The sequence below is a fragment of the Brassica oleracea genome, chromosome C3 (genome assembly GCF_000695525.1).
Source record: "Brassica oleracea var. oleracea cultivar TO1000 chromosome C3, BOL, whole genome shotgun sequence".
NCBI classification, from domain to species: domain Eukaryota; kingdom Viridiplantae; phylum Streptophyta; class Magnoliopsida; order Brassicales; family Brassicaceae; genus Brassica; species Brassica oleracea.
Window position 1 is genome coordinate 5562294 of NC_027750.1, and position 16324 is coordinate 5578617.

The following is a 16324-nucleotide window of genomic DNA, read 5'->3' on the forward strand; positions in this document are numbered from 1 at the left end:
TTTGTGGTGCATTTCAAAAAGCTATTCTTTATTATCTATGATTTTATCTTTTAATTTTTTTAAAATATTATCATTTTGAGTTTTAATATTTATTTTCAATATTTTATATTTTTCAAAAAAATTTTTGGAAAATTATACAATTTTTTTTGAGTTTGAAAAATTACATGAATTTTGAATGTTTTTTTTTTGTTAATACATTAATATATTATTTTATAAACATATTTGAATTTTAGGTAATATTTTCTAAATTTATCTCAACATATTTTAGGTAATATTTTCTAAATTTATCTCAACATATTTTGTTATAATTAAAATAAAAAAAATTATAATTAAAATTTGATTTTTCATTAATACTTTAAATGAATTACTAAAATTTCAAAGTTTTCTAATAAATGAATTAGTACCCAAAACACATAACTAAAATTGGGAAATGCACTTAATAACACGGATATACGAAGGAATTGTTGAATTAGAGACATAAATTTTGGTCAATGAACAAAAGATGAGTCTGGTAATGTAACGGTTGTGTGGGGATCTAAATTCCAAATTACAACTTTCTTCCTACTTGAACAACTCAATAACATAAGCTAACTAATCATACGATTTGAACTTGTATCAGGAATCTTGATGTGTTCTTCAGTTGATTCTTAGCATCTTGACTATGTATAAGTATAACTTGATTTAGATTTGGTTTGTTTATGTAAAAATGTAATTTCCACAGTTGCAAGAAAATGAAATTTGCCAAAACTTTAGAAAATTAAGAACTTTCTTTTCATATATGTTTTTTCAAGTAAAAGAAACAATAGTCGCCAAATTACATAACCTGATTACGATACCAAAAAGCATAAAACTACCAACAACTAGTTAAAACTTAAAAAAAAACCATTACAAACAATTCCAAATCTAAGAGCTCGTGAACTTGGTAACCGCCTTGGTCCCTTCCGAAACAGCGTGTTTCGCCAACTCTCCAGGCAAGACGAGTCTCACGGCCGTCTGAATCTCCCTGGAAGTGATCGTGGGCTTCTTGTTGTACCTCGCGAGCTTGGAAGACTCGCCGGCGAGCTTCTCGAAGATGTCGTTGATGAAACTGTTCATGATCCCCATCGCTTTGCTCGAGATCCCGATGTCTGGGTGGACCTGCTTCAGCACCTTGAAGATGTAGATCTTGTACGTCTCGACGCTCTTCTTCGAACGCTTCTTCTTCTTGTCTCCGGCGACGGCGGAGGGATCCTTCGGAAGCTTCTTACCGGCTTTTGGCTTCTTTTCTGCTGCGGCGGTGGTGGTTTCTGCCGCCGGTTTCTTCTCTGCTGGTTTCTTCTCTGCCTTGGCCATTGCTACAATGATTAAGAGAGTGAGATTATTGATGTGATGGTTTGTTGACTGTTTGAGACCGTCGTCTTCTTTGTTTATAAAGGAATAGAGGAAGAGATTTTATTGGTCGAGATACTGAAACGCGGATCAGTGACGTGGCGATAAATGTGCTGTTCGATGTGAAAGGTATTATGAATGGATGGATAAGATTGTTTTATTTTAGCGCGCGTGCGTTTTAAAAAAATCGTTATCAGGAAATCGAGATTCGGAAAAAAATTTGTTACCCGCCATCGCAGCCGATGAGCGCCAATTTTATTTATTCTTTAAGATTTGGTACGGATAGATGACGTGGCTGTCTTTGATCTATTATCCAAGGTTGTACGGCTACGATTACATGGCTTTATGTGGCGATACAATTTTTTTTGGGCCTTTTGGTTTCTAGAACACATGGTTTTTCAAACAAGTTTGGTTTTAGATAAACTTTAATTATCATTGGTCAGTTATGTTTTTTCATTATCTTTTAATCTGTAGCATATGAACAGGCCGTTGGAAATATATTTTCGAATATAAAATATATAAGAGTAAAATCACAATGGATGAAAATTGCTGCGTATGTGCATATATATAGAGAAGAGAAGAGGGGTGATCTAGTCTAGCTCAACTTGGTCCGTGATCATAAAAGGCATCTGCTGCGGCAGCCCGTGGGCCAGTGATTGACCCAAGAACAAAAAAATATATAACCTAGTTTAACCTTATGGATATTTAAGGTTGAAAAATATATAAAGGTGTAGTGTTGGACAAAAGTCAGTGTGATGATCCTATGGTGTAGTGTGTAATGAATCATGAACTTTTTATTCAAAACGAATCGAGAAAAAAAAATGAATTGGTATATGTCATTTATTATCTACAATGTGGGTATCCCAGCATGTACTCATTCATGTTGTTGCTGCTGTTTAACAACTAAAACAGAAACCCTAGTTTCTAGCTCTTTAGATGCAAGCAAATCACCGATGACTCCTAACTCCGGAAGCTCCATCCACTCCACCAAACCCGAGTAATCCAATGAATCATCGTCGTGATCTCTCCCTACAATCATCAAGTCGTTCTCTTCTGCCGCCATTCTAACGGCTGTGGCCACCGCGGGACCACCTTTGATTATCTTCTCCGTATAGGAGAAATTTTCGGCGGAGGCGTATGTTGCTTTCAAATCATTCAAGACCTCATTATCAACAAGGTACTCCCAATTCTTGGACTTGTCTGGTTCTTGACCAGACAAGAATCTGATCACCGTGAGACGCACACTAGGGTTCTGTCTCATCCATTTCGCAATAGAGACAGCCTCCCAGTCATCTTTACCACCAATGAAGATCACACCCACTTTAACCGTACCTTTACTCCTTTTATTGATCCTCAATTTACGGTGCCCTCGGTTATTGAGCACGCCGATAGAACATGGAGCACGGTCGAGGAGAGACATATTCACACGTCTGATCATAACATCATCCGATTCATATGATCCATCGGGTGACCATTTTCGTCCAGAAGGTATAATGATCATCGACGTGAGGTGGTCTAAAGCGAGATTACAAATGTCTTGATCCATTAGATTATCAATAGAGAAAGCTGTGAAGGAATTAACAGTAGTAGTTCCTAGATTCTCCTGTTGAAACTCGTTGAACGCGAGCATCATTGTTTGGATGTAAGAGTTCTGAAGCAGCCGCGGCTTAGAACGCTTGTCGTGTTGTACCAAGATGGGAAACGCACGTCCCGCGAGTTTCACGAGGTGTAACACCGTGACCGCGATAACACCTTTGTCTTTGTTCTCGTTGTTAAGCGGAGAAGAAAGCAGTTGAAGCAGCGAGATCATGCCTGAGATGTTGTCTGGTTTGTGCAAACACGTTAGTATCTTGAGATCTGAATTTGATTTTAGATGCATAACGTCTCTCTTTACGTAACCAATATACTTCCTCTTTGGATCGTATAGTGCTTTCACAATAGTAGGTAAAATCCCCGCGTTCATTAACACGTACATCATCAAGAACGTGTACGTTGCATGCGACAGATTCTGTGTAAATAAAAAACATTAGCCCATTAGTTCGAAATCATGCATGTAAAGTGAGTTAGGGTTCTGTAATAAATAATTATTACCCATTTATTGAGGGCGCCTTCAATGAAGCATAGGTCAACAAAACCCTTATAGTTCATAATCATGGCGATGATAATGGACTCTCTAGTAGGTAACTTGAAGATCAAGCAAGGTACAAAAGAGGCAGTCCATTTCAGGACCAATGTAAAACCCACCAGAAATATGTTAAACGATATGTCATCGAACGCATATAATACCCCTATAATGTCACCTTTCATGGTCATGACCGCGATTGAAATCGGGAAAAATACGTTTGTAGCCAAGCTCTCGAACTTGGCCTCTAACGCTGACCCCAGAGGTGGACCGTCTGGGATTGCCATCCCAACCATAAAGGCTCCTAGAACGTGTATTTGGTTGAAAAACGTTGTGTAACTGCTCGCGGCTACTGCCGTCATGATTGTTCCGTACAAGTAGAGTTTCCGTACGGACTTGCCTTCTGGGGTAATGTTGACTATCCGTTGAGCCGCAGGCCTGATGATGAATATGAGCACAAGCACTAAGATGATCATTGCCGCTGCATCGCGGTTGGCTGTTCTCGGCGATACGTACCTGCACGACCGTTTCAGACTATATATTATAACGAATGTTCAAAAATTGTTAGATACTAAGTTAATGTGTCACTCGAATGTTGTCTGCATCTACGTGAACTATGAATATAATTTTTATAAAAATGGTTTTTTTTTTTTGTAAATGAAACATGATTAGTTTTTTTTTTTTGTTGACCAATTCTTAAACCAGTTTTTAACCAAAAGTAGAGCACTTGCATTGTTTTGGACAGCCTAGCTTATTTTAGACTTTTTGAGATTTTTTCTTAAGTTTACGTAGGTAAAACAAACTATTGTCACTTGTAACCATCCCCGATTCAAAACTCATATAATGTTTTTATTGTTAATATTAGCAAGGGAATAAACTGTATAGATCTCAAACCCGCATATTACATAATGCCATGTTATGAACAAAAAGAAAATTCTCTTATATAAACAATCTTGCAATATAAAAAAATGTATGCAAATGCACGATTTAAACCTTTATATATCTATTTGGATACCTGTATGTTTTTTTTGGTAAAAATTTGTTTATGGTTAAGTATTTGATTCAACTAGGATTTTAGTATTGTTCAGATTCGATACCTGTATGTTCCAATGTAGGAGACGCACATCAGATTGATAAAAGCGAGGAGATCGTTGAAGGCGGAGATAGATATTGCGAGGCGTCCGAGTTCCGAGTTTGGAATCTTAAGCTCATGTATGAGGTGGGTTACCACCGGTAACAGCGTTATAGCCTGTATCGATACAATCACGGTGCGTTCTGTTGGGGCCAGCCTCAAAGGCATATAGAGAGGATCAACCTTGTCGATACGGAAGTTTCTGAAACCCATCCCTGTGACCATTGTCAGGACAAAGGACGAAACCGCGATCACAATTGGTCGTTTGCCGGTTTGAAACGCTGCTCTTTTGTTGGTCTTGACGCCCATCAAGAACGTGAACATTATCATCCCGAACTTGGCCACACCTTCCAACGCTGCGTTACCGTCCAAATCCAACGACAACCGGTCCGAAGAAAAGTCCACTAAATCAATCAGCTGAGGTCCAAGAAGAAAACCAGCCTAATTTTTAAAACATAAATTCATTAATTGTGACACAAGAAACCATTACCTATTTACGTACAACACAAGAAACATAATTTTTTTGAAGGTTTTAACTTACGAGCATGTAAGATACGAACTGTGGTATGCCAATAAACCTAAGGAACATGTGAGAAGAGACGACAAGGACGAAGATGAGACTGATTTGCATCTCAAGTAGAGGCAATGCGTATCCAAAGATGACACTCGGAGTTTTATAGGTTTCCAAGATTCCGAAAGAAGAGATGTTGAAATTAGCGGCTCCATAACAAACTTTGGCGTTGCTAAGCGTCGGCCAAAGCGGAGGAGCTAGTGCTGCAGAATCGGGCATGGTGATGATTGATCCAAGTAAAAGGACAGAGATATGTATTGGTCAAAAAATTGTTTTAGATCGATTATGTTTTGATTTCTCGTTGAAGATTTTGTTTCTGTGTCTTTGGTCTTTTCTTAACAAACAAATATTCAACAGCGTAATTTGTTTGAAAATTTGCTGTTGTCTCTCAATATTTGGCGGGTTCTCTTTTTGACCAGTTTTTTTTTTTTTAACTTTTTAGCTGTAAATTAAATTTTACTTATTAACAAATACGCAAACAGGTATGTATACGAAATAAACAAACACATGGTACGTGAAATACCGAACCAGAAAATACGAATATAACATTGACATATACCAAAAAAAATGTTGATAGATCCAACGGTGCATAGAGATACGGTTTGCGAAATCGTGGCTGTAGATCAATTATGTAAAAACCTTATTTTCCGTGTCTAATGGATTTTGTATAGTCGATAGTTGCGTGAAACGCATATCAACTATAGAGTTTGAGTGGTGAGGATATAAAAAGAGTGGACCCATATAGAGAAGTCAGCAAGATGGAGGATCCTATCCAATCCTATCTTGTTCTGCTTTTCTAAAAACATGACATTGACATTGATGTGGACACACCACCAGGTTCTTGAAATGGCGAGCCAACTGAACCAAATCATTGATTATAACAAACTCTGGTTTTTCTTTTATTGATAACATAATTTTTTTGTAATATGGCAGCCAACTTTTGTTATCATTCCTTCATGCAGTTTCTGAAATATAAATGACTTTCCGGAAAACTAAACACATAAGTATATTTTAACAAAAATGAAACTACGAATATCTGAGATTTCAATCAATCGGTTTAGTTCATAAACATTAGGCTAATCTCTCTTTTTAAAATTTGTTTTCATTATGTTTTCTTTGGTTTTTCAGAAAACCATGCCAATACAAAGTTTTTATTGTTTTCTCTAATTTTCGCTTTAGTTTACAGTAAATGATTTTTACACAGTTAAATATTCCATATTTCAACCCAAAAAATAATATTGAACTGAAATTTCTTCTTTTTAATATATATATATATATATATATATAGTTATCTTAAATGATTAAGCTAACAAAATTGGTGATATATATAAATAACTGGATTCAGGATTTTTAACTTTCAAATTCTACCCACGGCAGATATTTTTTCCTAATTACACGGTATATTTTATTTATTAACGTAGGATTTTATATTATTACATAGTTTATCAACATATATGTGAAAGAAAATTTACCCAAAAAGTCAAATCGAGTATATTGCATAAAAGCAAGATATTTTACCACTAAATTTAATTTACCACAGCTTTCAAATGTGCATCTAGTTTCAACATCAATAAATAAACAAAACAAAATTGAATATAGATATGTAATGGTCAGGGGAAGATAAAAAAAAAAAAATCTGGCGTGTAGCCGAGTCACCTCTCTCATCATCATCACCTCATATAAACAAATATCTACCTGATTCCCTTCTCTTCTCTGCAACTCCTCAAGTTTACGTTTTTTCATACTTTCGTTACTCTCGAAGAATCTGAAGCATCAAAGATCAAACCTTTACAAGTAAATATGGAAATGGGTTTCCAGGAAATTCAGCAAAACCAACAACTTACCAATCTTATGGAGCTTGGATCTGGGCATTACGGGTAAACTACATTCATATCCATCTTTGTTGAAGCTAAAGTTTCAAGCTTTTTGTTGAATTTAACCTTAATTTATGTGTTTATTAGGTGCACACATTATAGAAGACGATGCAAGATTAGAGCACCTTGTTGCGATGAAGTTTTCGATTGCAGACATTGCCACAACGAAGCTAAGGTATCTAAAACTAATACTTAAATGAATCATCTTTTTTTTTTTTACTCTGTTCCCAACCATATTGTATCTAATCTCACTACTTAAATATCAACATTCATTTTTCAACAGGACTCTCTTCAGACTGAACAGCTTCTTAGACATGATCTTCCTCGGCATGATGTTTCAAAGGTTATTTGACATCAGATTTAATATTCTGAACATTTTTTTATTTCTTCACTGTGATAAATTTTTGATTCTGTTTTTTTTTTGTCAGGTTATTTGCTCGCTTTGTGAGACAGAACAAGATGTGAGTATCTGTTTTTTTTTTTTTGAAATAAATCGAATGTTATTTGTGTAAAGATGTGTCTTGATGCTGACATGTGATTTGTTTTCTTACAGGTTCAGCAGAACTGCTCTAGTTGTGGCGTATGTATGGGGAAGTACTTTTGCTCAAAATGCAAGTTCTTTGATGATGATGTAAGTTTTCTTCAAATCCTCTTCTTATAAACTGGAATGTGTATTAATGAGATTCAACATTGGTTGTTGTTTCAGCTTTCCAAGAAGCAATACCACTGCGATGAATGTGGGATTTGCAGGTACCAATTCAAAAAAAAAAAAAAAACTCTTGTAGGTTTGTGGTAACTGATTGTTGATAAGTAATCAAATCTCAATGATGTTGGTTTTGATAGGACCGGAGGAGAAGAAAACTTCTTCCATTGCAAAAGATGTCGTAAGAGACAATAAAAACTTTATGTGCTACTCTCTCTTTGCTTCCAGCTCTTATTTTGTTTCCTGCTTCAGGATGTTGCTACTCCAAAGTCATGGAGGACAAGCACCGATGTGTTGAAGGTGCAATGCATCACAATTGTCCCGTTTGTTTTGAGGTAAAAGAATCGTATCCGCTAAATTTTTTCTTTAACAACGTAACATAACAGTGTCTTGATTTTTGGGTTTATTTGTTTTCAGTATCTGTTTGATTCCACGAGAGATATCACGGTTTTGAGATGTGGTCACACAATGCATTTACAATGCACCAAAGATATGGGGTTGCATAACCGGTAAAAGAAGTCTCTCAAGTCTTTTAATGCAAGTCACTGGTAAACAAAGATTAATACTTTTTTTGTTTTGATGTTTTGTTGTGTAGATACACATGCCCTGTATGTTCTAAATCCATATGTGACATGTCCAACATGTGGAAGAAACTTGATGAAGAGGTAAGTAAGGCTTCATAGTATAATGGTATATCTTTTTGTATAGTCTCTTATGTTCATTAAGTTTTAACCATTGCAGGTTGCTGCCTACCCAATGCCAAAAGTGTACGAAGACAAGATGGTAAGCGAGATTGTGTTCACGAGGTTGTGTGTGTTTTGTATGTATGGTTTGGATTCTAATGTGATTTTTTTTTTCTAATTAGGTATGGATACTTTGCAATGACTGTGGTTCAAACACGAATGTTCGGTTTCATTTGATTGCGCATAAGTGCACTAGCTGCGGTTCATACAACACTAGACAGACGCAGAGAGGGCCTGATACTACTCACTCTTGCTCTTCAGGAGTTCCTCAGGTTGTTGGTTCAACCGGTTAATCAAGACCTGAACCGGGGCTGGTTTGGTGTCTTAATTTCCCAAGGGAGATTATTTATGTACTGTACCTTTTTAACTATCTATATCAGCACATATTCAAATGCATATGACGACTGTGTTATAACATTCTAATTCGACTTGGCGGGTCTAGATGGTCTAAAATAATAAACGTAAAACAGATTATGAGATGTTATGCCCTCTAAACATAGTTAAAACCAATATCATAAAACTCATAAACTGGCAGGCATTTGTGTTATGTTTTCTTTAGTGGTTCGTGTAATGCCTATTGCTAATACGTTGCGAATCAAAAGGCATTAGGAGTGTCATTTGGTGAGAAACTTTGAGATTGAGCTAGTGTCACCTTTTCCTAAAATCGACTGTAATGCTATGGTGATTGGTCCATTACAACTGTCGCCACCTTTCTTGAAAACTTTTGAAAAAGTATACAACCAGTCTTATTGCAACTTGGTTTCATCTTTGGTTTTGGTTTGTAATGACGGTTTTTAGATTTTATTTGTGTGCTAGTTCACTGTTTTCGATATGATATATCATATATATAATAAACGAACTTTCAATTTAAAAATGTCGTTTATTAGTATAGAATTTGATATTTCGAATTTTAGTCATGAAAAAACAAGGAAAGAGAAGAGAAAGAACATGTTTTAAAAGATGTTCTCTAGATGTGTAAACAGTATATATGCATGTACTTCAACAAAAATATCCGATGAATAAATCAATCCTACCGACAAAAGTCGGCAGAAGTTACGCATATTGAAATATTCAAGCTTGAGATGTTTTTTCGTTTGCTACCTAACAACAATATTTGAGGCGGTTTGTCGTTACTTAAACTTTCTTACAAAAAGTATGAATTGAGTAGGTTAGCTATCAGCTACGTTATAAATTTTGTGAAACAAACAAAAATCCATAATCAATTATAGTTGTATAATAAGATTTGAGTTGTTTATACGATGGCCCTATAAACCCTAGTGGGCAGTTCCTTCAAACTCGTGAAGCCATTATCATCCACAACCTCAATTTAGTAAAATTATTAGTTTGAAAGTAGTGATTCTAACCCGCTAAAATAATATACTGACACCATCACCAAGGTCAAACAATCTATGAACTAACCTATGTTGACACAGGACACTACTTACATTACAGGACAAGAAGATCCGACTCTAGATATCCAGGACCTACCCGACCCGACAAAGCTGCTTTGCTTTGGGCTCTTAGAACTTTTGGTTGTTGGTCGTTATCTCCCACCCATCTCTCCGTAAAGCAAAATATTAAAATAAATTATCTCAAAGATAAAAAATCATTCAAGCACACCCCCACAAAGGCGACAAGTAATTACCAAATTTCAGTTACTACTAGAGAAAACTGATTACATTATGAAACCAGAAACATAACATCACATTTAGAAGAGAGAGAAAATCAGTGAAGCTAAAGTCTTGAGCTTTAGACACAACATAATATCCATCTCCACCAACCGGTGGTAGATGGAAAAACCTTGAGCATAAAAAGAAGAAAACATAGAAACCCTAGTTCAACACATCATGGAGCCAACACATGAGTGTGAAAATGCATTTGAGATACAACACTCAAAAAAAAACAAAACCACAGCCAGCATCCCTATAGAAATAAATAAAAATAGCAAACTCTCACATAGTATTAAATAAAACCAGGGGAGTTTTTTTTTTGTGGTCTTTCTTTCTCATCACTCTAAATCTAAACCCTAAATGGATCAGACTCTGTCTCCCACAATGGGGCATAACCAAAAACCCTAATGTACAAAGACCACTCTCACTTGACCCACTAAGGCACTAAGTGAGATTAAAACCCTGAAATTGACCTATGTGATGGTATATTAGATGTCTAATAGTACTACTTGAGTAAGAATCAAGATCAGCAGCAGCCAGAACTGTGTCGGTTAGTGGAGAAGAACTTTCTGATACTTAGTTTTTGAATACGACCCATCTGAGAATAATACTCTCTTTCTGTTGAACTTTCCACAGCCATTGTTGACATTTGGGCACTGGATGGTGACTAGAGGGATCTCGAAAGTCTTGAGAAGCGGTGGTGGGTGTTGCCATTGAGGTAGTGGACCGGCTAAGAGCAGTGTCTGAAGTAATGGCCCTGCCTTCATAACAGCTTGTAAGAGCTTGCCCTTTTCAGGCAATGGCTTGTCTGGAAACATTGGATCCATAATCTCATTTCCTGATACTTCTTCAAGCTGAGATGAGTGTGGGTTCATGACATGATCATTTGGTGACATAAAGCTCTCTTCACAATCCGAGGATGAGAAACTCTTGTTGGATGTAAATTGTTGAGGATGCAATGTTTCATCTTCAATGCTTGAAGCTCCTGATAAAGGAGGAGTCATATGCTTTTGCTGCTGGTGTTGTGGACGCGTGAGGTTATCGGACATGAGACGCTCACATTTCTGGAGAGCTTCGTCTCTTTCTTTAATGGTTTTGGTTAAGATGTCTTTGAGCTGGATCAGTTGTTCATCCCTTTTCCTTATTTCCTCATGAGCAAACATCTTTGTTTGTTCGAGATCTAGTGTTGTGCACAGAAGAGAGTGTCTTAATTCTTCTGTAGTCTGTAAATTTCACAGAAGTAGAAAATAAATTAGAGACACAAAAGAAAAAAAAACAGAGGAAAAAAGTATCTTAAAATAAGCTAGATGGGACAGAACAGAGGGATCCCTAAGTTTGGTGTGACCTAGTTGCATGCTAAGACAACTATTATAAAAATAATTCTAAAGACATCAAGGATTGAGTCACCTGGTTGCAGATTAAGGCCACCATTATGTAAAATCCAGTTGAGTCTTAGCAACTAGGTCTAGATTCAGGTATTTATTTATTTATTTGCTAGAACAACCAAGAATAGTAAAAAGAAATTCCACATTAAAGTTCTTGTTTTGGACAGACATTATGTCACCCATTTGAGCAAAAACATCAAAGAAGAAGAAGAAGAAGAAGAAGAAGAAGAGCATTGCTTTGGTGAAGGGAAGAGAAGAAACTCGACTTTAGAAAGAGATGGAATAAATTTTACCTTTCCATGAGAATAGTAAGGCCAGCCAAGAAGAGCATTGCTCTGGTTATCCATAAATTCTACTAAACTGAGCTTTTGATTCTCTTTTAAAATTGTGTTAGAGAGGGATAGAAAGAGAATGGAGTCTAACTTAGGGAGGGAAGGACATATAAATAAGTAAAAACTTGTTGGACTGTTTAAAGCAGATCAAGCTTTTTCAGGTATGTAGCTTTCTTTCAAGATTTCAATAATTAGTTAAATAACTAAAAAGATACAGTTAAAATAATAGCACATGATTGTATCATTTCTTGTAACATTATCTCAACTAACTCCACTTTATATTTTACCGCGCAAACTATAAGAAAATTATTTATCGTAGTATAACTGTATAGCTATGAAAATAAAATGGCACAACTCAAATTCAAAGTAATATAGTTGACTCGTATTCAAAGAGAAACTACGGTTTTTTTAATGAATGTTGAATTTATTCAACTCAAGAACCTCTATGCAGTGGTTATAACTGTGTGTAAAAATGGATTGAACTACATTGAAAAAATGATCTTAAATAAAAAATTTAAGTCTTCTCTCATCTCGAATCAAACCACAACTCCAAAGAACTAATATGATTTTAATCTCTTAAGTTTTTTGTAATATCTTTGAATGTTCTTAATAAAATAAAGATGTCTTTTTGTATAAATTATTCGAATCTATCCTAAACACCTTATCAATATACCTTTGATATACTAAACACTTCCCTTGTGGTTGTACCTCATATGTGTTTGTAAATGCCACATCCTCCCTTCTTTGAGAGATTCAATATGATTCCTTAACTTGTTTGTCAATGAAAGAAACCATTCGGGCTTGTCCTTAGGTGGATCTCCATGGTTTCGTCCATTACTAGTGTTTTCACAAAAAATAACGATCTTTTAAATACTTGGTGAATACTTTTCTTAGTATGTGAACAGTAGAAAGACACCAAAATAGTCATTTTAAATTTATATCCCAATACCGAAAAACGTTTTAAATATATAACTATAATTCAGTTCTTTTTGCAAATCATTCTTATACATGTTTACATGAACGAGATTAAAATCATTTTAGTGGGTGTATCTTTTAAATATTATAGCTGTAGATAGTTTTTCTTTTTCCTTGTTTTGCTGGAAGTAGTATTTATAAAATATAAATATTAATTTCTTTTGCCGTAACTATTTGGCGGAAGACCAGTATCGTAGTTTACTGACATTGGTCTCACTCACTCACTCACAATATATAGTCTAAAAACTCTTTAAAGGTCTTTTGTTTTCTTCTTCGTTTTTTCTTGGATACAATACGATTTCTTGTCTTTATCCAAGAAAAATCAAGTTCAGCGAAAAGAGCGGGAACGAGTGTTCTAATAACATATTTTTCAATTTTGTACAGAGAAAGTATATGAAGATGAAAGCATATGGGTATAAACAACTAAAGATGCATGGAGTCAATGAGAAGTGGATTCCATTGTCAGCAAAAGAGGCAAGTAACCAAACTTTTTCCACCAATACATTGAGAAAAGTTTGATGGAATCCTTTTTCAATTATTAAACCTATCACTACTCGTGGAAAAATAAGGACTCACATCTTCGTTTCCAAATTTCACGTGAATATTACAGAACTGAACAGCTCAGTTTTGAAAAAAGAAAACAAAACAGCTCAATATTTAAAAATTTGATATAAACATCGCTATAAGCCTATGCTATAGCCACCGTCAATATTTTAATATAATAGTCGTACAAAGATCTACAATCTATGGTCGGATTATCGATTTCTTTCTCAAGCTAGACGACCTTCCAACCTAAAACCAATTGGTGATAAGTGGAGTGGTTCATCTATCTTATATATTACTAAAGATCTTTTCCAACTATCGATGTGAGACCTTTGTCCCTAATACGCCACTTCGAGATGATGGTTCTTTAAGCGTCAATCTCGGAATGTTTGGACAAGGATCGAGGGCCAACTTTAGGCCGGGTCGACGTGGATCGGGTTGAACTGCGTGGATCTGTCTGCAGATCTTGCCGAGTTTCTAGAAACCCTAAGCAAATTAAAGTCTTTAAGAAATATATATAATAACCTCAAGCATAGCTAAGGATTTTTTTATCAGTTTTCTTTATACTAAAAAAGTTACGATGCATGCATTTTCATATTTCTACATATTCATATCCTTTTTTGTCTTGGAAACAGCCAGCCAGTTTATGTAACCATCAAATGTATTCCTTCATGAATTTTTAATATTACCAGACGAAAAGAGTATAAGGGGGTCAGTTGAGTAAAAACTCAATTTTAATTTCTTCGGCCAAAATATATAATGGATACTCTGATGAAAATGATGAATTGACTTTTACTGCAAGTCTGCAAGTTGAATTAAAGAAAGGAAAGTAATATCTCCATATTTGGTTGGGTCCCTGGGCATGTTAAGTGATTATCATGAATATCATCGATGGTCACAGTAATATTATAATATAGATGTAGTGCACGATATGTTCCTACCAATTGTGATAGTGGAGTGGTATCCATTAAAAAGAGCTAAAGGATTCTCTCGTTCAACAATATACATGCAGATGGGTATATATGTAAAAAGAGAAAAGTACTTCCAATACTAAAAGTAGGGAGACAAGAGTTATCATTTCATGGTCTCTTTCACCAACATTAATCTAAGAGCATGTGAAGCAAAACTTTTGATTTTCTTTCTTTGTTCATTGTGATAGAATTTTAAGAACTTCTGTCTTTTGGCTACTTATTAGGTTTCCCGTGTGAGTTGGTGCAAAAATTAGATATCTTTTGTGTATTAGGACTCGCGACCTTCAGCCATGTATGTCTTATATACTAAACCACTAAACTGATTAATCTATAACTCTATAAGTTATTTTTCAACTAAGTTTTGCAACCGAAAAGGCGTAAACTCCAGAGAAAACACTCTTAACTAGGCGGAACCAATGTGACAATTTTACTAAAATGTTATTATTATATTCAAATATCTCATATATATTAATATAGAAACATTTAAAAAGTTATAACATGTAGTTTGTACATACTAATTAAAAAAATGTTTTGCTGAATTATCTCATAATTGGAATGCTAATTTTGTTTACGTGGCAGCTTGAAAATTAATTACGAATTTTGTTTGTCCAAAATTAAATTGGTAGGAAATGTTATCTTATATAGTATGTCCATTATGAACCATTCATTTATCAAATTGAAATTATTATATATTATTTTCTTAAATAAAACATACGAAATTACCTAATGTGATTAAGATATATGTGGTAATTAATGATTTTAAATAATAAAGATTTGCTAACAATTTGTATATTTTATATCATTTTTGTTTAGTTAATTATTATTAAAATAAATTACACAATTACATTAATCATATAATAAAAGTTTAGATTTTTCTTGTATATGTTGTATTTTGAATTTTTCAAAACAAGTATAAATTACTAAAACTGTTAAAAGTGTCACATAAACTTTTGTGATCAAAGTTTAAATTTTTTTCTATAATAAGATACAATGATTGTAAAATCATATGAATAAATAATTTTATTTTAATAGGTATTTATGTTAATATATATATATATATATATTTCATATCGTTTAAATTAAACTATACATCATATGAAAATACATACTTATATTTTGATATCTGCGTTGAACATATATTAAAAAGTTAATATTTTAATTTTGAAATCTTCATTGTTATTTTTTAAATGCTTATAAATTATTGAAACCACTAAACATTCCACATTAAAAAAAAATTGTTGGTGTAAAATTTTGGTACACAAATATACAAATAATCATAAAATCATATGAGTAGAAACCTCATTTAATAAATATTCATATTAAAAGGGTACTATATATATATATGTTAATATCATTTAAATTTAATTATATATCATATATGATAGATAAGATTGATTGTCTTGATTTATTTACCCTAAAATTACTGCGAATAAACAAGAGCGGTCGTTTGATTTACATGCGCACGCCAATTTATTACATAACAGTAACTGATTTCTTGGTTATTTAATATATAATTATTATTTTATTATTTCACAATATGCAGAAAAACATAAAATAAGTAATAAATATAAAATATTTATTATGTACAAGGCGCAGACCTTAACCTAAGTATGTATCTCTTTAATAATTTTAAATCTTAAACATTTTCTAAATTCATGCCAAACAAAATAACGAAATGAGAATAAACTCAAAAATCAATATTTATATCGAGCAATTACCAAAATGAAAAAAAAAACAACACAAAAATGAAAAAATATTAAAGATAGATAGGATTGGCACATAAACGTAAACTTCTCATAACCATAATTAACTTTTAAATTGCTAAATCATGATATAAAACCGAGTTGACATAGTTTCATTGTAACCAAATAGTAAGCATGAGATTCTTCTGTCTAAACGTTAGGTTCTTATGCGATAAGTAATTTTTTGACCTAA

The 16324-nt window shown here is 34.0% G+C and overlaps 4 protein-coding genes across 4 annotated transcripts; 1 reads left to right on the plus strand and 3 right to left on the minus strand.

The window, feature by feature from the left end:
• Nucleotides 1-803: 803 nt before the first annotated feature.
• LOC106331813 (histone H2B.10-like) lies at nt 804-1389 on the minus strand. Its single transcript, XM_013770228.1, has one exon. The coding sequence runs from the start codon at nt 1330-1332 to the stop codon at nt 904-906; it is 429 nt and encodes a 142-aa protein (XP_013625682.1). The 5' UTR covers nt 1333-1389; the 3' UTR covers nt 804-903.
• Nucleotides 1390-2242: 853 nt separating this feature from the next.
• On the minus strand, nt 2243-5412 carry LOC106333868 (cation/H(+) antiporter 9). The gene is made up of 4 exons (XM_013772257.1): nt 5164-5412; nt 4588-5063; nt 3460-4006; nt 2243-3376 (listed from the first exon to the last, which is right to left on the minus strand). The coding sequence occupies exons 1-4, from the start codon at nt 5410-5412 to the stop codon at nt 2243-2245; spliced, it is 2406 nt and encodes an 801-aa protein (XP_013627711.1).
• Nucleotides 5413-6835: 1423 nt separating this feature from the next.
• LOC106329095 (RING finger and CHY zinc finger domain-containing protein 1) lies at nt 6836-8992 on the plus strand. Its single transcript, XM_013767686.1, has 12 exons — nt 6836-7070; nt 7155-7242; nt 7351-7410; nt 7496-7528; nt 7621-7698; nt 7774-7817; nt 7911-7951; nt 8023-8105; nt 8188-8279; nt 8366-8435; nt 8512-8553; nt 8636-8992. The coding sequence occupies exons 1-12, from the start codon at nt 6994-6996 to the stop codon at nt 8804-8806; spliced, it is 879 nt and encodes a 292-aa protein (XP_013623140.1). The 5' UTR covers nt 6836-6993; the 3' UTR covers nt 8807-8992.
• Nucleotides 8993-10175: 1183 nt separating this feature from the next.
• Nucleotides 10176-11982, minus strand: LOC106332013. The gene is made up of 2 exons (XM_013770464.1): nt 11862-11982; nt 10176-11406 (listed from the first exon to the last, which is right to left on the minus strand). Exons 1-2 carry the CDS (start codon nt 11913-11915, stop codon nt 10735-10737), a joined length of 726 nt encoding a protein of 241 aa, XP_013625918.1. The 5' UTR covers nt 11916-11982; the 3' UTR covers nt 10176-10734.
• Between the last annotated feature and the right edge of the window lie 4342 nt (nt 11983-16324).